This window comes from Buteo buteo, chromosome 2, assembly GCF_964188355.1.
Source record: "Buteo buteo chromosome 2, bButBut1.hap1.1, whole genome shotgun sequence".
Taxonomy (NCBI): domain Eukaryota; kingdom Metazoa; phylum Chordata; class Aves; order Accipitriformes; family Accipitridae; genus Buteo; species Buteo buteo.
The window spans coordinates 31649776-31676294 of record NC_134172.1 but is presented as its reverse complement, the minus strand read 5'-3'; the positions used below and the strand labels follow the sequence as shown (position 1 = coordinate 31676294).

General features: G+C 40.6%; 1 protein-coding gene across 1 annotated transcript in view; it reads right to left on the bottom strand.

Moving 5' to 3' along the window:
• Positions 1-12464: 12464 nt before the first annotated feature.
• SCIN (scinderin) overlaps positions 12465-26519 on the bottom strand; it is a 52885-nt gene continuing 38830 nt past the window's right edge. Inside the window, exons 6-16 of the mRNA XM_075050012.1 lie at positions 26019-26151; positions 24210-24298; positions 23793-24008; positions 22493-22614; positions 22218-22308; positions 19601-19771; positions 18925-19102; positions 18312-18433; positions 16518-16595; positions 15140-15200; positions 12465-14178 (exon numbers count right to left, since the gene is read on the bottom strand). Of these exons, the coding sequence (XP_074906113.1) occupies positions 14045-14178; positions 15140-15200; positions 16518-16595; positions 18312-18433; positions 18925-19102; positions 19601-19771; positions 22218-22308; positions 22493-22614; positions 23793-24008; positions 24210-24298; positions 26019-26151 (1395 nt within the window). The 3' untranslated portion in view covers positions 12465-14044. The remainder of the gene's footprint in view (positions 14179-15139; positions 15201-16517; positions 16596-18311; positions 18434-18924; positions 19103-19600; positions 19772-22217; positions 22309-22492; positions 22615-23792; positions 24009-24209; positions 24299-26018; positions 26152-26519) is intronic.

Below are 26519 nucleotides of genomic sequence, written 5' to 3'. Positions count from 1 at the left end.
GTAATATATTATTTTCTACATGTTTCATACGTATAGTCTACATATGTTTTCCACACAGAAAACGTAGCCTGGGACAAACCTTTCTGTTTCAAGAAAAATAGGTAGCCCTTATTAGGGTTATGGACCTGAAACTGTTTGAAATGTTGCCAAGAAAGAATTGGCATAAAGTGGAAAGAGAAGACTCTTGGAAATTTTAATAGTATTACCCAGCAGAGACTTAGGTTACCTTTTAATACACATCAACTCATGCGCTGCAGGAGCTATCTCACAGTGCCAAGATAACAAAAACACAAAGGATTATCAAACATCCACTTATAAGGCTGCACATGTACTTCACAAGAAACCATCTTTCATATGGAAATAGCAATTCATGAAAATTAAAAGCTAGCAGTTCATGAGAGGTTTGCTGGAGCAAGACTTTAAATCAGAGTTTTCACTTAGTGCTGGTCATTTTAAAGGTAAATTCCATTCAAGTAGATATGACTACTATTATACAACCACATCTAGTGACACAGCAGATGAGAAATTCTTTCCAAAGTGAAGTCAGTGGCCTTGAATTTCCTTGACGAGGTCAGCACAATATTCCTTTTGTTTTCATTAAATACCATTATTCTGTAGAACAGGCTAATGACATTTCTTATGCAGTTCAATAGCTAATCACCTTAGCAGTTATTTTTTAATAACACCATGGCTTGTGAGTAGCATGCAAATCAAAAGTGAAACATAAGACAAATTACCCAAATCCCATGTAGTGCAGATGCAGAAGGATACAGGCAGAACTATACAACAGTAAAGGACAGGAGCAAATGCAGAAGGAGGGAGAGGAAGAAACTGGCTGCATCGTGGAGCTGAAGTAGTTGTAAAACACAAAGGAATGAAGTCATAAGGAGAATGAAATTATTGCAAGGACAATGCACTGCCAGCTACAGGTAGCTGGCATATAGTGACGGGATCCCAACACTTCGGTCTTCATGGAAGAGCTATGTCAGCAACCTCACACCACCAATTCTCACTGCTCCATGTGGAAACCGAGCAGATTTCTCAATGTGCATGAAAGGGAAAATCAATTGCATCTCATTACAATGACATGGTAGACCTAGGTTAAGGTAATATGTATTAATGTGTATGTAATAATAATAATGTTTAGTATTATTACAGTAACCAAATGTAGCTTGGTTGTACATTCAAAAATTGAAGTTACTCCTCTTCGACCATACCCTAGATCTAAGCTTGGAGCTAAAACAGTATTGCTTTGACATGTCGCGTGGTTCTAAAAGAATATCAAGTTCCTACATAAAATACTATAGGAGTTTCACCATGGATTTTGAGAACCCCTTTCAAAATAAGCAATAACAATGAAATCGCTGACAAATTGCAATACATGAAGTTTTGCTCTTAAGACCATCTCTTAAATTGACATACAAAATGTTTTGCACAAAGAAGCCTTTTATCATCTTTGCTACATCTGCTGAATTCTTTTATGATAACTTACATACTGCATGAATTATTTTGCTTTGATTATTAAAAAGTAGTCGGTGGTAGAAAATCTAATTTATTTCCTCACAATAAATAACAAAGCTTAGAGCAGTAGGAGATGGAGTCGCTGTGTGTTACAATTAAAAGTTACCACTCTGATTAGACCAGTTAATTAAACCTATTCTTATTTCATACATACCTTCACATGAAGTCACATTTTACTGCTTTCATTTTCATAAATAAACATTATGCCATGTAACAAGCTAACAAACAAACAGCCTTGTTCTTTGATGCTGACAGTCACACTGAGTTGCATCTTCAATGCTGCTTAGGTGCATTAGCTGAAAAATGGTACTAGCTCATAAATGTTCTTAGACATACTGAGCAAGCGTCGTCTCAGGGAGGTTAAAATTACAATCTTCAGCTTCTGAGTTCTGTGAATTTTGGTTCCTTCATTCTCTGATAGGATGGCTGTAATGGTGGTGACTTCAGGTTTGCAGAGCACAGGGAACAGGCTGACCGCTTTCTGTACGTGCAGTTGTGTAAGGCACCTTCTTCCTGAGATCAAGTGGAACAGCAGGACAGCTGTCCCAAACAGCATCTATGTATTAAGGACTTGTATTGCAAAACTCTACCATACTGATTGTTCATTTAATAGCAGCCTGTAATTAATAAATATTAAGCACAAATCCTGTCTTCATATGATACAAAGTTGATAGTCACAAAATCCAAACCCAGATATACAACTAGTTATGGGGCAGTTTTAGAGTAGAAAAAAGCATTATTGTTGCAGGTACCCTTGGCTTCCAGTCTCCTTACCTCTACTTCACTAAGCAGCTGAAACTAAAAAAAAAAAATAATGAGCAAAGATGTTTCTTTAATAAATGGAAAAAAATAACTCCTACCTTAATGCTTTAGTATGTGAGGTAAGACGCCTGCACCATGAGAAATTCAAAAGTGTTCAATGTGTGATACTACATATGAGCTTTACAGCCTTGGCTTGTGTATTTTCTTCAATAGTTTTATACTGATCAAAGACATCTGTACTTATGTTCACCGCAGCAACAGGTTCCCCATCCCCCCTGTCCCGAGTTTGTGACACTATTTTTGTTTTTTGTTTTTTTCCTGGAACTACTGACTTGAGTGAGACACACTCTTTTGCCGAGAATGCTGGGCTACTCTGCTAGTATTTGAAAATCTTGCCAGTTACAGCACTGGTTCCAAAAGCTTTATTTTTTCCCCAGTATTTTTTCCCCCAGAAAAGCCATGGGCACTTCAGAGCTTTTTTGTATGCCAGAGTTATTCTAAATAGTTTAAAATTCTATCAAGCTGAGATTTCAGTATCAGCTACCATCTCCTCACAATGTTTCCTCTGAAGAGGGTTGCACAGTTTTTAAATGTATCACTTTTCTTTAGTACAATGGAAACAGTTTGCAAGCAGATTAAAAGTACTACAATTTCAAATACAAGAGCAGTATCTGTTTTATTTTTCCCTGCTTAGCTAGATTTAATATGTGAAGGTATTTTCCCCACTCCAGAATAATAATGGAAATAGTACTAGTATATCAGATACTGCTGTTTGCTTTGCGATATTGCTAGCACAGAGTAACAATGAAGAAGAGAGAAAAATACAATTAAATTTTTGCTTTTCTGAAGAACTTTCTAAACGCTGTATAAGTATTTAACATTTATAAGGGTGCTGAGATCTGCTGGAATTACAAAAGATCAGATAAACAAACATACCTTGAATATCAGAACTAAGAAGGCTTATTTTTTGATGAATTTGTATCTCAGTTGATTGACTGTAGTGGAAAAAGAGATGCAAGTTCTGACTGAGACTTCTGACTAAGTGTTTGTGGGATGAAACATACATTTAAGCCAGCTGTTTCATAATAATCCACCCGCTTGCAACAGTTACTTATTTAAAAGCTATGTCTTGTCCTTCAGGTACTGCATATATCCAACAGGAAGTGCAAGGACAGGAAGAAGCGTGTAGCACTTAGTTCACAGAGTGGGACTTAGCATGCAGTTAATTAAATGCTTAAATGACACAGCGCACTGAAACCTGCTATGAGAGAATTTCAAAGACGGTCACAAAAGACAAAGGGCTGCAGCTCCACTAATGCGCAAGGACCGGTCTGTCCCTGCAGCTGGCCGGGGCAGGGAGCACGTGCCCGTATGGTGCGCACACAGCTAGCGCAGGATGTGTTCGGACCCTTTTGGCAACAGCTGAGTGAAGATGCCCATCCAATGTACAGGGTCCACTGTAAAAACAAGCAGGCTGTTGATCTGTAATTACTTTGTGTAAATCAAGTTAAGTGCACACCTTGACGAGGAAATTCAGTTGCTTGTCTCTCCTAAAAAAGGCATAGCAGCAATAGAAACAGATTTCACAGAGATTACAGTGTATGGAAATAAAATTTTATGGGAGATACGCCTAAACTCCCAGGAGGGCTGTGAAAAACCTAAAGTCTCTGCTTCAGTGTATAATGTTGTAGGTCATACAGTGATAATGCCACAGCTCCTTGAGCTTGGTGTACAGAGGCAACAACTAATATAAAACCCTACTAAGACAATGAAATAGGGCACAAACAACTTGTTTGATGTTCTCCAACCACTGTTCTGTGATTTTTCAGTGCTCCTAATAATAGGAGCTTGCAAGCGCTCCTCGTTACTCCTGGTCACCCGCAGAACAAATGTATGGAGTAGAGCTACTCTCTAGCTTTCTGAAAGCATTTCTTTCTTAGATGAGTAAAAAGAAAGACCTGCTAGTTCCCTAGATACAGGGGGAGGATTTATTTTTATTTTTTAAAGAAGGCAACAATTTATTATGAATTTTAGTCAGATAACTGAGGTCAAGTGTAGTTGTAATTTCTTTAATGAGGTAATTAATAGATTAACAATGTTCCTGAAGATAAATAGCACAGTATATGCTTTAGCAGACAAATTAACTTGGTGTTTTGTAAACCATAGAAAACGATTAAGGTCCATTGAGCATCTGTGCAGTCCACTAGTCTCATCCTCCACAGTGCTTGCTTCACTCCCTACCAGAAGTCTTTCCCAGTCACTTCATTTTAGCACTATAGCTGTGAGGCATTTGTGAGAAGTTCTCAAAACCTGTGTCACTGGACAGATCTTGTCAGTAGGCCTCTGAAGTGCAGAGGGGAAAATAATCTGGCCCAGCAAAATAAAACATAAATTTTCACTCAGAATGTGTGATGGGTTGACCCTGGCTAAACGCCAGGTGCCCACCAGAGCCGTTCTATCACTCCCCCATCCTCAGCTGGACAGGGGAGAGAAAAATATAACAAAAACTTGCGGGTCGAGATAAGGACAGGAGAGATCATTCACTAATTACCGTCACGGGCAAAACAGACTCAGCTTAGAGAAAATTAGCTCAATTTATTACAAATCAGCCAGAGTAAGGTAATGAGAAATAAAACGAAATCTCAGAACACCTTCCCACCACCCCTCCCTTCTTCCCGAGCACAACTTCACTCCCGGATTTCTCCACCAAACCCCCCCAGCGGCACAAGGGGGACAGGGATGGGGTTTACGGTCATCACATGTTATTTTCTGCCACTTCACCTCCTCAGGGTGAGGGCTGATCACGCTCTTCCCCCGCTCCAGCGTGGGGTCCCACCCACGGGGTCAGTCCTCCACGAACTTCTCCAACGTGGGCCATTCCCACGGGCTGCAGCTCTTCACGAACTGCTCCAGCATGGGTCCTTTCCACGGTGTGCAGTCCTTCAGGAGCACACTGCTCCAGCGCGGGTCCCCCACGGGGTCACAAGTCCTGCCAGGAAACCTGCTCCACGGGCTCCTCTCTCCGCAGATCCGCAGGTCCTGCCAGGAACCTGCTCCAGCGCGGGGTTCCCACAGGGTCACAGCCTCCTTCGGGAACCCACCTGCTCCGGCGTGGGGTCCTCCACGGGCTGCAGGTGGAGATCTGCTCCACCGTGGACCTCCCTGGACTGCAGGGGGACAGCCTGCCTCACCAGGGTCTTCACCACGGGCTGCAGGGGAATCTTCGCTCCGGCGCCTGGAGCATCTCCTCCCCCTCCTTCTTCACTGACCTTGGTGTCCGCAGGCTTGTTTCTCTTACATGTTCTCACTCCTCTCTCCCACGGCTGTTTCTCCCTCTCCCAACTTTTTTTTCCTTCTTAAAAATGCTATCACAGAGGCGTTACCACTATCACTGATTGGCTCGGCCTTGGCCGGCGGCAGGTCCGTCTCAGAGCCGACTGGTATGGGCTCGCTCTCTCTCTCGAACACAGGGGAAGCTTCCAGCAGCTTCTTACAGAAGCCACCCCTGTAACCCCCCCCGCTACCAAAACCTTGCCACATAAAACCAATACAGAATGATACATGGCCCAATTCATTGCTTGCAAGGAAGGACAGACTGCTGACTGGCTTTTCATTTGCAGATTTACTGGGGACTAGGAGTTTTGAGCTAAGACTTATTTGCATTTTCCCCTCTTCCAAGCCAACAGTGCTCCAAGGTGTAGCATACACAAACCATGATGTAGTGGTAGCTGTGCAGGTCTACCGCTTTTCCAGGCATGTGCCAGTTGCATCCAGCCTCTGAACATGTTTGGATTTTGACCAATACATGAAATTCTGGTTTGGAACAGAAGGGTATTAAAAATCAGCTTTACAGGAGGGAGTAGAAAGAGAGTACTCCTTTGCTCTGTTTTCTGGTATTAAAAGTAGACATCAGTCTGCAGAATATGAACCACAGCTAAGCATTCTAGATTGGATATTTCTCAAGGCTAAACAGAGTTGTTTGGCTGCAGGTGATGAGAACTACAAAGTTTCGATGCAGCCAGAGGAGTTCTTTCCCCCAGGGTCATGGACAGTTTCACCACCTAGCCTGAACTGCTGCATGAAGGTTTCAGTCTCTTATGTGGAGACACAGTGGGCATCTGATACTTATGTAGTACTGGGTATTCGTTGCAGTTTCTAAAACTTCAGCAAAAAAAGGTAATTATTCTTCTCAGTCACAATACCTAAGAGTTTCAGTGAGAAATCTGAGCCTATTATTGTGTGCTATATGAACATAGCCAAAGGAAAACCAACCCTTATCCTAGGGAGCTCACAAGCTTGTATTATGGCTATTGTATTATGTATTATGGCTGGTGAAAAAAGGAGGAAGAAACAAACTAGAGAAAAGAGGAGGATGAAAGAACCAAGGTTTCAGGGAAGACAAACATTGTGTGGGTGGGGAGCAGTAATTACAGCTCATCACTCAGCTATAGTCTAGAATTTTTAAGTCTTATCAGCTTACCATGTCTTCAAGTTAACAGTAAATCTCAAAATTAGTTCACCGAATGCAAGATTTGGCTTACTGTTTGCTAAAGTTTAAAAGCTAAGTCATTTGAAAATTGATTCAAAAGCTGATCACGAGCGCGCTAGGCAGAAAGCTTTCTTTCACACTCCTAGGTTTCAATTCTTGCATGGAAACAATAATAAACTCACTTTGAAGACCTTATAAAAGCTGTCTCTGCAAAATCATTTTTGCTTTCATCTCACAGAGAATATGATTCAAACAAACCACACTATACATTCCAGTTGCATAATATTGAGAAAGAGTAGAAATCTTTCAGAGAATCTGGCACCTAACAGCTGTTGCCACTAGAGTTGTAAATTCTAGTTATGTAAAAACCCACAATAATATTAATTTTTAAATACATACATTTTTAAGCCTTATGTTGACATCACAGCTTTTTATCAGAATATAGGTTTACTCTGTTCTGGCTGCCATGGGCACACCACACTACTTCACAGGCTTTAAACAAAGTAAGGAAGGCAAATAAACAAACTTAGGAACAGATTGTTTAGCTGAGATTTTAATCACATCACTTAACTCCAGTAAATGAAGCCAGTACTGCAAGAGCCAGTAGTTCTGAGTTCTGCAAGGGTAAGCTCTGCAGTTTTCATCTCATCTTTGAATGCCGCCTTCTACACCTCTACCAGGACAGGACACAGAAGGAAGATGAAGGAAGAGTCCGCGCAGGACACTAGGAAGCAGAAGCAGCAGCAGGATACTGTAATCTTATTTTTTTACAATTTACTTATTCCATTCAAGGCCTCTCTACTGCTGGGATATGAAAGGAAAATAAAACAAATAATATCTCTTCATGTAAGGAAAAAAAACCCATGGACATACTGTAAGCAGAAGGGGACTATTTAGGGAATCCTTCATGCTTTGAAGTCTTCGGATTTCAGATGGCAAGTAATATGATAGATATATGATGCATACAGCTCATGAGTACATGCAACCTCAATCTGAATCTTCAAAGGAAGCATCAGAAAGCTTTAAAGAGGACAAATGGTTGCATCCCTTCCTCCTATTTTAATAATGGAAAGCCTCTGAAACCGTAGGTCATTCTGTGAAAGCCTGTTATTAAGTCTTAGAGATCCTACCTGCTAAGTCTCACTTCAGAGCCCAGCCCTTTTGTTTAGGGACACTGACATCTGCATGGTCTTTCATTTCAGCGCAACTTCAGATAAGAGGGTTTTTTAGGTGAGCACCACTGCAGTCCCCTCAAATGACTGACCTTTGATTCCTTGCTGAGGACCGATTGAAGGCCCAGCAGTCTAGCACATAAAGCATATATATCCTTCTGTGTTTTTCAGACCTGTGATAATTCAGAGTTGAGATAAAATGATAGCCATTAGCAGTCACCACCGAGTCCCTAACTCCAAGCTTTCACTGTTACAGAACTATGAAATTCCTCCTTTATGTGAAACCAATAGCAGCAGCTGGCAGACATTTCAAGAGTGGAGATACCATTAAAAGGCAGAACCAAAGCTTCCAAACAAGCAATATATTTGTCAGTTATCTTCATCCTTCCATCTGTAGTCAGCAGGCACTTTTTGGTCCTCTCAGTTCAGATACTTTACCATGGACAGGACCCCTCACGCTCAGCCTCTGGATTGAAGCCATGTCAGCGGGTATCTGTTACCCAGTATAATTCAGTAATGAAAGAAGAACGATCCAATACATTATCCACAGCCACAGTCTTTCACTCACCCAGAAAGTAACACTTGCCAGAAACAAAATGAGCTGTACTGCAGAGAGGCCTTGTCTCTTTAACGACAGCAGCAGAAAAATATAAGGACATGGGAGATCGGACGTACCTTTTAAAAGGAAATGTTCTCACTCTCCAGGTCAAAGTAAAGAGGCACCTGAGGGTTTTGCTGTTCCTTTGTAAACACAGCAGAGCCTTGTCTTCCCCTCACACTTACTATCCCCAGAGCGGCTGCTCCTGGTCTGGAGAATTCTTATGAACCTGATGCAGACGCACCTGTAGTTACGGCTTACAGAGTGCTCTGACAAAGCAACCCTGAATTGTACTGCTTGCTGGGGGGGAGGGGGGTAATTTTTGCTCATACTGTGTTCTAACATAAAAGCTTTACTTCTCAGCTGAGCTGGCTCCTGCCCTTTCCCTGCTGCCCCAATGCCTCTGTTGGTGGAGCTGCACCCATGCTTCAGCAAGTCTCCAAGACATCATGCTTGTCTCGTTGTCTAATCTTGCTCTAAGCAAGTCTGTGCAGTTTGGCACTAATAACCCTCGCAGGTGTGCAAGATACCTACTGCTGACTGGGACTATCTAGCAAGAAAGTAGGGGATTGTTAGAGTGGCCTTCTTGCCTGTTGTCCTTGCTGATAGGACATTCACTGCCACTCTTGTCTCTTCTCCCTGCTACAACACCTAACTTCTCACCCAGGTCCAGTAGCAGAGCAGCTGGTTAGCAGTGGGAAGGACAGCAATCTTTGGCACCGACAAAGATACCTACAGCCCCACTCAGATGGTTAAATGGGACTCAGCTGTGCTGCCATGCCTGTTACAGGAAACCTGTGACCGTTCTGAGCCACCTCTCTAAAAATGTAAGCCCGAGGGGGAAAATTTGTCTTAGATTCCTCCTGGCAATGGTCTATTTTAATCAGGATTGTTGCTGTAGCTGCTTCTTCTGTAGGGAGGGTGTCAGACAACAAAAAGCATGGTGAACTGTCAGGTAAATGACGTTAAAATCACCCGATTGCATTCAGCCCTTATGTTAATGTTGCCAATGGCCATGAAATCACCCTGAGTCACCCCTGTGAAATCTGTTGAAGAGCAGCAGGGAGAGCTGTGCTCTTCTAGCACTGGTCAAGAGGCTTTGTTAGAATAATCAAAGCATTATTGCTGCTAAAGCAAATGTGCCTATCTCTGGGCCTCCAGGTCATTTTCTGAGAAACTGATCTGTAGTCTACCAAAAAATAAAGACTAATGTTTTCACTTGATGCTTTCATGTGCCTGGGGGCCCACATTTCACTGCTGACTGATTAAATGAGGTGGTAAAAGGTACAACCTTGTGGATCTCGATACACACATAGCATCCTTTTGAGGAGAGAGCACTTGCAGGATGGAAGCGTGGATGCATTTAGGAAGAAGCTTGGTACAGGCTGACTCCCCTTCTATCTGCTCCCCTGGAATAACTCAGTTTGCTATTATTTAGAAGAAAAATAAAAATCAGCTTACGCGCTTACATGTTCTGTAGGGGCAGATTTTTTTTTTTTTCTCCCCTGTAATGCAAATATGCTTTAATGTCAAGAGGAAAATGACATGCAGGAAGAGAAGGGCCAGAACAGTCATCAACTAATTTTATGGCATGGTGGGCCTCCCAACTCCCATTGGTCTCCCTTCTCCATCTTGCACCTTGGAAGCTTTAATTGAAGTGAATGTAGTTTATTGATTTTTAGCATAAGGTAATGTGTTAATAGTCAGAGGACGTCAAAGTAACTTTAGGCCAGTTTAGAGAGGACGTAACTAGACATTAAGGATGTGTAATGCATTAAAGATCTGATTGTGTTTTCAACGAAATCAGAAGTTCCTTTGATTTTAGCAGCAAAATTCCTAGCTATAAGAAAGGAAAAGTGTACTTTATCTAAAGATAAAATTATTGTCTTTAAAAAAGAAAAAGCAAGGATGTAGAAAGTCAGCACATTAAAGTAGTATCTAACTCTGGTTTTATGAGATAATAATTTTTTTGTCTTATATACTTATGGCTCAATTAAGCCATAAAGGCACAACTTCAGTGGGATGCTGAGGAAGCAATTATATTCTAAAGCAAAGTTTGAGGTTTTTTTTTTCAAGCTTTCCTATAAAGAGGTGGAGTCTGAAGAGCAACTTCAGTCCATGGAAAACAATGGGCTTGTTTTGGCTTTTTTTTTTTTGCCTTTTTAGATGAAGTAAAAATGAAGACTACAAGAAGATCACAAAGTTTATAACAAGAAGCGTTCCTGTAGCCTATAGAGATGTCTGAGAGCACCTCCTGCTATAGTCCAGTAATCAAAACATTTTCTGTATGATTCCTTAGTTTTCCTATGAGGGATAGTACCACAATCCCACTGTCTACCATCTTCATTTTCTTGTTGTTGCAGGTGAAGCTTATGTGAGCCTGAACTGGCAAGAGATGAAACTGTTCAACTGAATTTAGCTACATTTAATATAATCATTTACAGCAGATCTAATACTATATAGCACTATATGCTATGATCAAAATGGATATTTAGAGGAGTGATTCCAGAGGCTGGCTCCTCTCCTGTGTACAGTCTGTAGTTACATTCTAAGATTATGCTATTTTATGTAAACTACCAATACTGTACAGTATTATGATGTCCTGTTGGCTCTAAGGATTCCTAACATCTTTCTATAAAACAAAGATGAAAAATGATGCTGTATTTACAACCAATAGAACATATGAATGTTTGCTGTTCGGTAGCATAACGAAACTGCTAACTCAGCGTGTCTAATTTTGCCATTACAAATACAGTGAATGTACTTTTACTCTGTGATAATAATGCAAGATATAGCTTATTCTTGACCGAACTTGACTGTACCATATACGTCTACACAATTTTTTTCTATTTATTCTGAAAACAAGGCAGACAGGTTTGCTATGTGTATTCATAAAGGTATGTGCTTAAATATTTTCTCGAAAACACCTTAAACTTTAATATTTCCAAGCACTCATCGTCCATCCTGTCTGTCCTCCCTCTCCCCCTCTTCTTCAGAGAGAAAGAAATACATCTTTGTGTGTACTGCACATGTATGTATCAAAAATAAACTTCCTTTCTAGCAAGTAAATCCAAGAACAATGTTGCTAGCAGCTGTTGTGCTTAAAGCCCAGTTGAGAACACTGTTCTGTTATAAGCTCTCAATGCTCTTCTCAACATCAGTAATCAATATGCCAGCACAATGTATTGTAAACCCAAATTCCCAGGCCAGGAGACCACAAAAGCTCCTCTGTCTTGTGTGAGGGAACTGAAAGAGGCTTTCACAGTGCTGCAGAATATGCTGGCAGACTGGCCCGGTTCAGAGCCCTCAGTGTTCCGGAAGATATTTATGTACAAGTAGGGCAAATCTTGTCTAATCCTTGGTTAAGAAGCTACTATAACTGTTATTTAAAAAAAAATGAGAAGAATCATATGTATGTGTTGAAGACAACCATCAGATAATTACAGGCTGCTCAGTGGCTGCATGAAGTGCAGTAGCTGAGGAACTGAAAAGGCCTTTGTGCTCCTTCCAGCAGGAGAAAGACATCTCTTTATCTACTCTCACAAATAAAAAGCCAGACCTATCCTTTAGAAACAAACATACACCTATTTCCTCCTATTTTATAAGTCATTTCTACAGTCAGTTTTTGCAAGCAGAAAGTTACAAAGCCAAAGAGTTTGATAACAATAATGGTAATTTTTCTTAAAGATGAAATCACAAGCTAATAATCACTCAGTTCTTTGATTTTCACTTATGTTTGTAACTTTCAAGTTGTTGGGAAGAGTTAACTCTCCATTGGGTAAAACAGCACCAAAGTAAAACCAAATAACTTCTCATTGCATTGTCCATCTAAAAAGGAAAGTACCTACTGGGGTTTTTAGGAAGTTTTGCCAGATATCAGTGCAAGCAGTGAGCAACAATATGTCAGAGAGAGGAAGGTCAGCTCAGCATACAGAATACTGTTTTTTGTAATTTTATTTTAAAGGAAATCACATTCAGATACAGCCCAGTGATATCAGCAGAGATTTAAATGGATATTTAAAGCTAACGAACTCCTATAATTAATCTCTTAGCTTCACAATTCTTTTGTCATTAATACTGATTAGGAGCTCAGACTAAATTCACTCTTTTGCATTACCCAGATTCAAAATCACAATCATGTTAAAAAAAATACAAAAATGTCTAAAATTTCACTTTCCAACCTAACTTATAAGAATAATGAAACCATTGAAATGCCTTCATTAAAAAGCCACATTGACATGATTTACAGCTGTACAAATTGTTTAAAACAAGTATTATAGGATAAGTGATCAAAGCAGTGCTAAAGATTTGAAGCAGAATTTTTCCCACTGCCCTTAGATAGACTTATCTGGCTAAATTACAAATAAAACCCACTTCGTACTCTTAAATTCACCAAAATAAAAAAGCCCAAATAACTGTGTCTGAGAGAAAAGAGAAAGCCATAGTCTATGGTGTGTACTCACACTCCAAATCCCCAGGATGTGGAATGCTACTGCAACAAGGGGTTTCCTTGTGCCTGAGGTACTTGATATTTGACTAAGACCCGCATAGAAAATGAGTAGAAACACATCCTGCACCTGACAAGGTGAACAGTCTGCATGCTGGAAAAGAACTGAGTACTGCTGAGTAAGGCAACCAAGACAAAGTATGGCGTAAGCGCAATCTGGTTAAGGCAGAGTACATATTTTTGAAGATGTTATTTCTTCTGCTTCCACTTATAAAAGCACTAGTGCACTAGAATGTGTTTAAGAGCTTTTGTTAAAAAGACCTGATGGAGCTGGAGGTGGTTCACAGAGATAAATCTAAAGAAATTCATTACAATAAGCTAGGCAGTCCCTCAAAAAAACCTTTGTCGACTTCATATTCTTACAGCCATTCAGTCTGAAACTCCAAATATATTTACTAACAAGACAAAAACATTTTAAGCACAGCTTCCTCAAAATACCCATCCCTTATTTGCCCCCTACAAGACACAGCTTCCACTCTGGATCAGGCAGCACCTGAAATTTTATGTGAGTGAGTGTGGCAATATTTTTGCCTAGTAAGTAAATCATGTCCAGTCCTACCCTTGCAACAGATGTAGAATTAGTCACTTATCAGGCCAAATTCTGCACAATATTATGCTGACCTTAATCTAAAGGAATTTCTGTGGCATTAGTTTGGATTTTTAAGTGAAGGCAGAATTTGGCCCACTTTAGCACATTAAAATAAACTGATCCACAGCTTATATTTGAAGAATCAATAGATTAAACAAAGTATTGGTAGCACTTCCCATATTTAATACATGAAGAGCCTCACTCACCCCATTTGACCAGTTTACAACTACCATTTATCCCTTCCAGTGCTAAGACTTTCTAGGTTATTCGCAGAAATATATCAAAGCTCAGGAAAGCGTTAACAACAGATGCATCATATTGTTGCACAAGCTTATGCTTAAAAACACTAGAAAGTAGCTGGGCTCTGATCATTCTTTGGCTTGAAGCTGGAGCCTCCCTGGATAGATCATTTCTTCCATTTGTTGGAGTCCCAAGCCAGGAACCAGCCTGTGAATGTCGGGGGTTCATGCCCCTGCTTCACAATGACAATGGGGGTCCCCTTATCTCTGCCAGAAGGATCTGTTTCAATATAGCGTTTGGCTAAAAACAGAGAGGAAATAAAACATGTAATATATTAGTTCATTCCTTTGGTATAAAAAATACATTAAAAGCCCTAGTGAAAGAACCCAGGGCTACTATAATACAGTATTCAGTTAAATTATTTCAAAGGCAATGAAATGATCAGTTAATTGCTGATTTCTCCCAGCTGCCAGTGAAAGAATTTTCCATGAGGTTAAAACAAAGGGACTGTTGCTCTGATCAGTTTGTTGCCATACAGCTGGGCTTTGGCTCTTGAACAGGAGGAAGAATTTGCTAGTGCTGTGCAGATGCACAAGCTTCATTCCCATTTTTTCCTTTGTAAAAGCCAGTATAGTTTCCCTTGACATCACAATGTGACATCAGTATGTATTGGAAACACTGCTAGGTAACCCTAGCTGCTCCAGGGAAATATCTGCAAGCGTTTTTAGCACAAACTTTGTCAGAATGACTCAGCCATGTGAAATCACACCAGAAATAACACATGATTTTTCAAGGAGGTGCACTCCACATGAGTTGTCTTGATTTGTTCTGCAATTGGAATTTCCTCCTCCAGATTTAACTCGGTGAAGGGTAGCAGTGTAAGGACCTGAGGATTTGTTGGCATTCCTTTGACTACATACACTAGTGTAGGGTGCAGCTCAGTAGATATCTCCTTTAAAATTCTTTCTCTTTTCAATGCAGTTTCTTTTCATGGAGCTCTCCTACATATTCTTTAGAAAGCTCTGCAGCCTAGTAATGCTATCTTGATTAATTTTACCCTTCATAAACTTACAGATAAGAAAGATACAATCAGTTTTAAAGCACATTTAAAGGAGAAAATCTTCTCCAGGATTAAATCCTAATAAGCTCAGTAACACTTTTAAACACTGTAAACATAACTAGATTTCTTCTACATCATCTTTTTCACTTCTTTCAGTAATATTGATGGTACTTCACTCAGATTTCTGCCAAACTGATTTACCTGATTTAATGGATTCCTGTTGCTCAGTTTCATTAGCATCCTTCCCAATCCAGACAAAAACCTGCAAACAGAGAGAAAGATATAGCTCCCTTGTTGTTATAAGGATGTTGTGTACAGCAGATAAAGTACAAAACAGTTGATACCACTAGGAGAAAGAATATACACTATGAAAAGACTGCAGAGATACACAGCTCTCACAAACCACAGCTGATGATTTTTTTTTTCCCCTTGCAAGATACTGTAGTTCTATCCTCTGAAATCTCACCGCTCTATTGATACTGGAAAGTTGGACCTTTATGCTCTCTGATGAAAGGAACTCTAATTAACTTTTCGATGGCTATCTTTTACAATTTGCCAAGGAAATTGGTCTTTACGTGCAGGTAAAAACACTGAACAGGAGCTGTCTCTCGTTTTGAGCTCTGCGTGCGCATCAATACTTGGGCCCTGTGATCAATGCTACCCAGGGTAACTGCTAGATAACCCACTGAATAACCCAACAACCAGAGCCTCGATCTGTAATCCCCACGTTTTTTTTTTTTTCTGTCAAGGATCCTTTTGGAAACCAGCTACATGTCCCAGACTTCTTTCCTTCTTACCCAAGTCAGTATGTCCCAACTTTTTTCTGTCCAGCTCTTCCACCCACCTTCCACCATCACTCCTTCCCACATGGACCTTGGACATTCCTTCTCATTTCCAAAAACCTCAGCCTTTTTTTCCTTAAGGCTGAAGAAGACAAAATGTGGGATCTGTGACCTCCTCCCCCTTTCCCTCCAAGGGGAGAGTAAGAGTAGAGAGAATATACTGTGAGAAACATATGTACCCCCTGCACCCGCAGCAAGTTTTCCTGTTATCCAAAAAGCTCTCAACATTTTCAGTTTTCAGTGTACCTGGGAAAATGATGGAGATTGTTTCTGTCACCCTCCACCCAGTTCTTCTGGAGAAATCTCTGTAAGGGTCTAGTGTTCGTCCCCTTATCTAGTAAGACTTTTTGTAGGTGCTGCTACATGGATTTGGTGGCTTCTGAATACCTTTTATGCAGTAACTTTCTTTTTTAAAATTAATAAATTTTAGTGATAAGGTCAAAACCATTATTGAGAGTCTTTCAGAACACTGCCGGGGCTTATACTCTTGAAGCCTCCATTGGTTTTGATGGGAAGTGCCTGCTGTGGTCTCACATTATGCTTGGAAATTCAATAGTCTATGTTCACACTAGCACATCATACAGCTCAAAAAATATAGCTCCCTCTGGTATAATTTAAAGAAACAAAACCTCTTCCATTCTCACAAGGATTATTTTTCCTCCCATCTTATGATCTAAGTGGTTAAAAATAAATTGTCTTTGTTACCACAAAAAGCGGTGGTCAAGTACACAGCATACCTGCTCCCAAGCATCGAGCAACATGACATCATCTTCAGCCAAGTCGTCCTGAGTAAATTCTCCTGGGACCTCCTCAATCTAAAAAGGATATTATGTTGGGGTTTTTTGTGTTTGTTTTTTAATGATTTATCAAGATATTCTGATTTTACACAGACCAAAGATATTTTTAAAAGGGTAAGTCCAGAAACTGGTATGCAATTCTTTTTGATCCCAAAGGGTCAAGCCCTAAACTGATTTGATGAATGTGTCAGCGGTGTTTCACTGAAAGGAAACAAATCACATAATTGCATGTCCTGTAAAGTCAGCTCTCAGTTTGTCAGAACTGATAGGATGTCCTCAGAAGTGGCAGAGTTTTACATTGTAATTGTGAATATTGTTAAGTTGGGACCAAGGTCTGCCAGAAGAAGGAGACAGGGAAATTTCCATAGAGCACCCTGTACCAAGCAAACTACATCTATCAGCTGATATCAGCTGATATATTCTTGCAGCTTACATTCATTAATAAGGAAAAGAAACTGCTTTGGTTTGCAGTGGGTGAGCTCAGTGATGAAATACACATCCAAGCAAGCTTTCCAGTTGCCTGATAATGGGACATTACGGTTGACTAAGTCCACAAAAGAAAGGCAGTATGTTTCCTTCTTCCAAGGATGTGCAGGCAGATAGGAAAGCAGTTTAATGTTATTCTGTATGAGAAGGAGAGGTAATAATGTAGCTAGTGGTCAGTCCTCTACTTTTGAAGGACTGTTGAGGGTTCGGCTATTCTTGGTCACGTAGGAGCACTAAAGGGATGGTAAGTAGATGGTGCAAAAGACCAGCCTGTATTATGGTGGCCAGAAGGTCAGAATGATCTGACCTACCTTTTCTGGTGAGCTCTAACAGTGGTGATTCTGTTACTAGAGAAATGCTACAGGAAAGAGGGGATTTCACAGAATTTGGAGGGAGTTTAAAACAAAAAGCAAACAAGTGCATAGCTCCCAGCAGACTATTATAGAGAGGTTCGTTCCTATTACTGTATTTCACAGGAGTGTTTTAGAAGCATGTTAGAAGAATACACTTTACTACTCTCATAAGATTTTAAAGTCCTTATTAAAGGATCCTATTTGTTTTATCCCTCTCCAAATGAATGGGCTATGCCTTAAGGAGACTGCAGAGATGGTAGCTAGCTATGTCCCCTACCTAAAAATTAGTGCATCCTTGCCAAATGGTGACACAGTGCTGCCCTCCCAGAATACGGTAAGTAATTAAGCCTGAATCACAGGCTTAATACCTAGTGCACAGCTACGGGCAGTTCTGCTAAGGAAGTAAGTCTTCCTACCTCCTTGAGCACAGGCCAATACCTTAAAGGTGTAATTACATGTCTTAAATCTCTATGGAAAATTTCAGGCTGCTAGGGATTTTTGGCAAGGGACATTTCTTTTCCTCACCACCACTATCAAACACCTAAGGGGCAAGGCACTGAGCTGCACTTGCTCAGCAAAATGACAGCAGTCTGGCAACGCTCTGCAAGAACACAATTGCTTTTGACTGGGCAAACACCTTGTCTTTTTGCACCTGCAGGCCTCTAGTCCAAGGCTGGAGCAAGCTCTGCGTGCAAACTTCTGCCATGTTAATTCTTCTGTCTGTCCTTTGCATTTGGATTGATTTAAAGCACCAAACGTCAACTCTCTAGCTCTTGCCACGCACGGCTAACTAAGCCAGATGCCCAGATTGATTTAATGTCTCCCAACTCCCAAGGCAAAATATACCAGAAACTATATAATTAAACAGACAGGAAAGTATCCCTCATATACTCACAATAAATCTGCCAGTCTTATTAGAACAACCATACAGGCGAGGAGGATGATCTTCAGCCTTTGTCAAGAGTTGTGATGAAGTCTGGTATTTTTTTTTACCTCCAAGTGCTTTCCAGAATTCCTCTGAAATACACAATACATAATTTATTCAGCAGTGGATTTAATATTTGATGTTTTAGCTTGTTAGATACTGTTTCAAGAATCCCCAAACAATATCTTCTTTGCTGTCTCAAAGATGGGTGCATTTTCTCACAGCTCTTCCTGCAGTTTGTCAAAATAACAATGAAGACATCGCTTGCAGACCTAAAGAGAGCAATGCGCTATGTCCTTCTCCCCTCCTAGGCACTCATGGTAAAGAAAGGACCGCATTCTTCTGCAGCTCCTGCTACTGACTAGTCCTACAGACTTCTAGGGCATTGCGCTGCTTGTGTATCAGCCAGTTTTGGATGGATCTCCATGGTAAAATGTCAGGTTGGATTTTCAAAGAGAGAGAGAGAGCGCACATGCATCTGCCTCCAAAATATGTATGATTGCAAAAACCATTCAGGCTGTGTTTCCATGCAGTGCTGTGTCTTCTCAGTTGCCTATTAGCAACCACGTGGCTTCATACCAACCTGGTTCCTGGCCTTCATTAATCATAGCAGTCTGGCATTTAAGAACACTGGCAATGTATTGAGCCCCTTGTTCCTCTTCTTTGTTTGCTCCTTTTCCTACCCAGGTGTAGCCAGAGTTGTTTGGCAGTTTCAGAACAAAGACATCATTGGAGTTTAGTGACATTGCATCAACGTCAACCTAGATCGAGAAAGAAATTGTTTTAGTCTTCATATTTTCAAGTAATGTGATCACTATTTTGCATGCTTATATAAGATGCGTAGACAGATGTTGATCAGCTCTGTTTTTTTCCTTCAATTTTTCCCTAGATTTATAAAGATGGAAGTTCGAGAAGAATTTAACTTGAAACAGGGAACTGACTTGAAGGACAAAACTTTGGACTGTTTGGCAGTAGGAAGGGCTATCTCGTAAAGGTTGCTGATTTCTTATCTATTCTTTGTCAGCTGACAGTGTTCATTATGCATTTTCTTATAGTTTCCTCTGAAACATGTAGATTGGTTGTAGCTAGTTATGGCATATTCTCTTTGATTTATTAGATGGGTTGCTCACATAGAGCAGTGATTTGGAGTTCTGTGTTTCTACCACATGTGACTACCCAACAAGATTAGTTGGAGAGGCTTGTGGCAGCTATAGCATTTTCCATGGGGAATAGCTGGTTTACTTAGCAGGTGACCTTACCTCCGCAATCCTGGTAATGTCTGCCAGGTTCCTGCGGATTTGGAAGAGTCGCGTGGGTGGAGCAGGTTTCTGACCTTCCTTCTTGGATGTCCCATCCTTGTAAACAATAAGCGGTTTGTTTTTGAACAAGCTCAGTAAATGTGCAGGCTCTTTGCCTTGGCTGACTCGGATCTGTACATACGTAAAGAAGTGCAATAAAAGAAACAAAAGGAAACAGGTAGTTATTTTTGGTCTTTGTTGACTAGCATAGGGGATGTTAGCCTATAATGCTAAGTATGTTAGCAAGAATGAGAAGTGGCAAGCTGAGAAGATCTAAAAATATAGTTCCAGACACATTAGAGCATTTGTGAGTTTTTTGTCAATCATGCTGACACAAAGACAAGATTCAAACTTCTAACATAATGTTTAGCTGATTAAAATGGCTGCTACCTACTGTAATAAGAAAATTACTCTTTTTCAAAAGAACTGTCATTTCATAGAGTTTTATAGAGTGACTTAATTCCCCTGAAAAATTATCTTGGAAGCTTAGGTGCCCTGTATTTAAGCAGAAGAGAATGGTTATTCATCCTGTTCATTATTTCTATGTGTATTTTACCTGCAAGAGGATGAAAAAGATGAGCATAAATCTATCTTGCAGAGGATAACAGGGATGACAAAAATGAACTTCCCTTACAGATGCAAAACATGTTATTGCAATCTCAAAAAACATCGAGCTATGAAGAACGACTATTTTTAGGTTAATGTATGATAGAAGTTATTTGTATACAACCATTTTTTCTTCCTTTATAACAGTATCAGCTGACAAGGTGGAGGGCTGTAACTCCCCACCTTTCACTGCCAGAAAGAAAGGGAAAAAAAGGGAATGAGGTACGCTGTGTAGCCAGCAGAGGAGAAGCGGAGAGCCCCAGCCCTTTAGCCCTGCCCCGTGAGGCTTGGGGTGGCTGCAGCTGGGCAGCCTGGCAGCTGGGGCGGCTGGGGCAGTGGTGGTCATGCTGGGCAGCAGGAGCAGGTGCTTCTGCTTATCTCACCGCTGGATAGATTAGTACAGTTGCCTGATAAGGATACCCTAGGACACATATACTTGTAGGTGCCAAACTGCGGCAGGATTTTACAAATGACAAAAAAACCCCCAAACCACTGCTGAGGGAAACACTCCTGCAAAACAAATAGGGGAACGGCTTTTTAATAGTCATTTGTACTGTAGTGCCATCTAGTGACGACAAAATAGTACCTTTAAACCTTTCAAATAATGCTAACACAGACGTTAAGCACAGGTAATATATTCTAGGTAGCCGTGTACATGTATACAAATGCACACATGCATATATACATATGTGTGTGTGTACATACACACATACATATATATACACATATATGTGTTCCTAAATTCATTGCAGGCTAAAAGTACTTTTAACTATCATGTCCATTGCAGTGAGATGGATCTCCCTTCAGCTTTAACAAAACAGCTTTTTAAGCACATCATTATTGCAGCTGTTAGTAGTAATATTATTATTATTATTATTATTACTTTAGTGTTAGTATTGGCCTTAGGTATGAGGCAGGACCATATTGTGCTGAACTCTATCCAAATATAGAACATGTGTTAGGAATATTTCAAGGATTAATTACCTACGAGTGTTCCAATCCTACCTTAATATAATTTCAATCATAAATCATAACTGATTAATAGCTAAAAGTATGGTCTGCCATCTAAATTAACTGTACCTTGGTGAGTGGGGGAAGCCCTTTACTTTGGAAATTAAGAAATGGGAAGCACAGAATTATCTCCTGCTGCCCAGAAAATCCCTGTCTGTCCCTAGTCATCCTCCAGCTCTAGCCTTTTTATGAGGAGACCTCTCACCTCTCCACCTACCCACCACTCCTCACTAGAGATGAAAGCAGAGCACACACCCTGGTCATGTTAGGAATAGCTTATCTCCTCACACCTTTTAGCTGCCAATGTCCTGTGCCTTGCCTTGCACACCCCATTTCTGCAAGTGAGGACATGTATCCTGCTTTCATGGAGCTGCAAGCACTATGGCATGCAAAAACCCAAGTTATGTTCCTCACTAAGGCAGGGACAAGCCAGACCCTGTCGCACAGTCCTGGCAGGCTCTCCCGTTCTGGCTGTCATGTGGCATTCATGTCTCCTGGTTTTGGCCCTCTAAAGGTCAGGTGTCTTGTCTGGGCTAAAGATCACAGCTTCCTCCACAATCAAAAGGAGACAGGGGAGCTCATGCAGGGCTATCGCCCTGTCAGACACCTGCTTCAGAGTGAGTTGCTCTGGGAGGATCTTATCATTCAGTCTCCACTGACCATGTACAGAGTCCATAAGGCTAGGCAGGACTAAAACCTAATTTTTAAAGTGAAAGTCGAAGGAAAGAAAAGGCAGGTTTAGGTTGTGTTATATCTGTGTTCTTTTGCACATCTACGTTCAGAAAGGATGATTCAAATGGAAAATCACCAGTGACTTTAAAAGAAGCCCATTGTGCTTGGCTCAATACAAAGCATGAGCAGTTGATATTCCCAGTCTTCAAATACTACATCCTCCTTTCAATTCTCATTGAAATTTGCGTATATTGCATGCTCTACTGAATTCTATCCAAAAGACACTAACCTGCACGGCCTGACCGTTCAATAAGCGATCCAGCTGAACCGTCAGAAATGCAGATGCAGTCAGTTCATCTTTTGTAGTATGGGCTCCTTGCCTGAGGAAGACAAGGAGAAAGACAATGGTTAAGGCCAGTTTCAAAATGATCCAGAGCTTATACTGCATGATGAATGCACAGTAAACAATCTTGCATTTACACATGGTTAGACTCAAAAGGACATAAAGTCAGCATAAAATAATATCCACATGCTGGAGGTCTGTGCAAAGCCAACCAAATATACCATGTGTAGATGATCTGCCCTTTAGGGTAAGTGTAGAGGATAATGTAGCAGTCACCACCGTAGAACTGTCCGTATGTCTCGGGTCCCACAGGAACTCTACCGCTGTTTTCCACACGCCAGATCTGAGGAAACAGAGAAATCACTGAAGAATGCTGAACGTCATCCTGAGACACTTCAAGAAGCAATTTACTGTGTCATCCCTTGAGTCACCTTTGTTTCTGTTCCCAAGTGTTATGGAATGAAACCAGGAAGGATTCTTCATGAAGTAGATAGATATACCCTGTGCCCACCAAATGAATGAATAATGACCATCAACAAGCCATTGTAGTACACTTTTGTCTTGATGCTTTAATGCCACATGGTCACCTCATAATGCTATGTTGAACTTACTTTCTTAACATCTTAAGGTTATAATACGACATGAATGGCACAAAATTGTGATCCATCATAGAACTATCATTTCATCTGGGAGAGGCACACTGTAGTCAGATAACACTGTTAGGCAGATTTCTTCCTATTTGATTGACTACAGCCCAGTTCAGTTAACAACTGCTCTTCAAAAACATACTGCTAAAATTACACAGCAAAAAATGCTTCAGACCTAAGCTGCTTTGGCTCAAGCCTATGGAGCATCCCAAATATGGGGTTATAAAACTAGAAAATATACCAACAAGACTGTAGGTATTGATTTATCCCTTCTTTTTCTTCCAGAATCACAACATGCTGTGTTGGTACAATGCCAAACCAGCCCTGTGCAGACCAAAGATATTCCTGCAGTGGGATATGGATAGATCTAGAAAGAATGTACAGTCATCTTTTTCTCTCCAAATCCAGGCCACCTGAGAGACACACAGGGACAAAGAAGGTTCCTCTAGAAAGCAGATTGGATACATACATAAAGACGTGGAATGAATTTCTGATGCCAAGGGCAAGCCTTCCCATTCCAGATTTCAAGCTGATGTGAGCTAGAGGTTCTTCTTTAGGCTAAGGGTTAAGTATATCTTTAAAAGGTATTGTGTAGAACGGGAAGTATTTCTGCTGTTTGGTATGTATTGATGACTGGTACAACATCTTTCATAAGCACCAAAAAAACCGTGACCCAGCATACAGCTGACAAAGAGATCCACTTTCTACTTCAAAGTACCTTTTCTGATGGTAGAGGTAACACTGCCACTAATGTAGTGTTACTCTACACAACAGTTTAAACGGCAAAACATAGAGTAGCAGCTTATCCTATTATAAGTAACAGAATACATTAGGTAGGTAGGTGGGATACAATTTAATACAACACAAAAATTACCTCTACTTTTCCTGAACCATCATCTACCATGTTATGCTGGGCAGCCATTTGTGGAGACTCGTGTAACTTGGTAGCATCAAATTCAATCTGCTCAATTTTAGCCACTCTCTCTGTGACATATACTTTGCCAAAGCCATCACTTTGATCTTTATCCTTCCAGTCTTTGAAAAATTGTTTGAAAATTGGTGTTTCACCTCCTTCGGGAAGGACTTGAATCTGAAATGAAGCAAGACACATGAAATGGAAGGAAAACAAAACTGACACATTTACTCAAACAGAAACTTTTCTGAATTATCTGTTAGTGAAATATTGCCCTTATTGTCTTATAAGCCCTTAAAAATATTTTTTGCTGTTTTAAAAACAAAGTCTTTAACAGAGCTCATGCTCTCCTGGTATCATCTCATAAATAGATCACACCTGTGTGTTGGCAGGGTAATTCATCTGCTGTATGAATTGTTCAGCATTCTTCATGGCAGCCTTCCTCTCTTGTGGGTTAGCATCTTTGCCTGGTTAAAACATAAAGATAACAACACATAGGAAAGGGCAATGAGCTCACAGATCCTGCAAAAACAAGATGTCCTTCAGCCAAGTTCTCTTTGACATTGCTCTTGCCTCAATCTTGAACAAACACAAATGCTGGACATAACATGAGCAAGCAAGAAGAGTCACACAAAATTGAATGGACAAAACAGTACCTCAGTGGCTTTGGAAACAGTTAAAATTTTTTTTTTAAAAGGGCATTGTTTTTTGCTTAGTGTGTGTGTTTCTATCAAAAAAATGCTGTTCATAATAACTGCTTGGTTCAAGGCACAAGAACACCCTGGTTCTTTTCTCTGAATCCTCCTTTGCTGGGCTGCAAAGTGTTAAACAAAGCTGCTGTCCAGAACTGCCTTCACTTCTTCAGGCAGCACCACAGTCCGAGTAAATGAAACTCCCATTTCGTCTGGCTGAGCTGTGCAATTTACCACCACCCTTCCCCACCCATTGCCCCTTGTTCAGCCTTGATCAGTGTTAGAGATCTCTGAAAGTCTCTGTGGGATGATACCATGTATCATGTCTGTGCCCAGATGGCTGTCAATGACTATATTCCAAAGCCCTCTTACTCTAGTAAGATGCTCCAATAAGCTGTTCATTGTATTCCATTTTGAATGAGACTATTAGAAAAGTAATTCACATCCTCAGCTTAACAGTCTGAAGACTTCCAGCAGAGATGATAACTGCAGCCTCCCAGAGCAAGGGTGAGACTCACAGATTAATAAGTTTTTTCCACACATTATTGCTACCAACAGTAGCAAAGTGAGGATGCACAGAGGGGCACATAGGGCCACATTCAAAGGGCCTAAGTTGTATTTTATTTATTTTATCCCTGAGCCTACTGCCTATCTGAACACAGCTCCCAAAATGCTCTCTTTGAAAGGATGTTTCCCTAACTGCAAATGAAGTTTTCAAGCAAAATGCTTACAATGCTTCCTGGACGGACTTCAGGAATTTGACAACTGCATTGATTAATTAATTGCTACTGCATAGGGTAAAAAGAAATGTAAATGCCACATAATAATTAATACACTACCTCAGACAAAAAAGGGGAGATTTTGGACAATGGTGCTGCACTGGATGCAGTGGCAGCATCACAGCAACCCAGCTACAAGGTGTCCAGACCTAATTCCCCAGTAGTAGTATGCTCCTGGGAAATGTTCAGTCAAAACAATTGCAGATGCTCCTACAAGCACTGATGATACTACAGAGAAATATTCACAAGAACAAAAGAAGCATCAAAGTATTTGCAAGCTTATGCTTTTAGTTGATGCCTGGGACACTCACCTTTCAATTTCATACATCTGTGGAGTAATGTATAGAAATATTATATCTACCTATTATCAAACCTTCAGTGTCCAGATTTTGTCCCAGAAGATAGGGATTTGATGGCAATATACAAAACTTGTACGTAGGATTCTTTATGCTTGCTTTGTAATTGCAGTTAGATAAGCATTTAAGCACCCAAGCTTACAGATGCCTCAAAAATAGCCAGGATCCATAGACAGGACTTGGTCTTGAGGCCCTTACTCACATGAGCGATGCTTGTCCATTGACCACACCAAGAAGAACTGTGTGCAGTGTACTGTGTCCAGCCAGTACTAAATTCTTGCTAGTGTCCCAAGGGTGTTGTGTCAACTCCTTAGATATGTCTGTGTAGCTTCTGCATTTGCAACAGAAATGATCTCTTACCTTTCCACACAAATATCTTCCTTGCAGCACCATTGTCTAAAATGAAGCACTCCTCAGACAAAAGCATAGCCATGGAGAAGGGGTTTTCCTCTGCTACCACAGACACCTTCATGGATCCACTTGAATCTGACACCTAAGAAAGTGTCCTGGTTATACTCCTTTTCATTAGATTTATTATTGATATTATATTTTATTATTATTATTGTTAGTATTTTATTTTACTTGAGTTATTAAATCGTTCTTATCTCAATCCCCCCCCCCCCCCCAAAAAACAACCCAAGAAGAGACAAGCGATGCACAATGCAATTGCTCACCACCCGCTGACTGATGCCAGAGCAGTGATCCGCCCCTCCTGGCCAACTCCCCCCAGTTTATATACTGAGCATGACATTCTATGGTATGGAATATCCCTTTGGCTAGTTTGGGTCAGCTGTCCTGGCCATGCTCCCTCCCAGCTTCTTGTACACCTGCGTGCTGGCAGAGCGTGGGAAACTGAAAAGT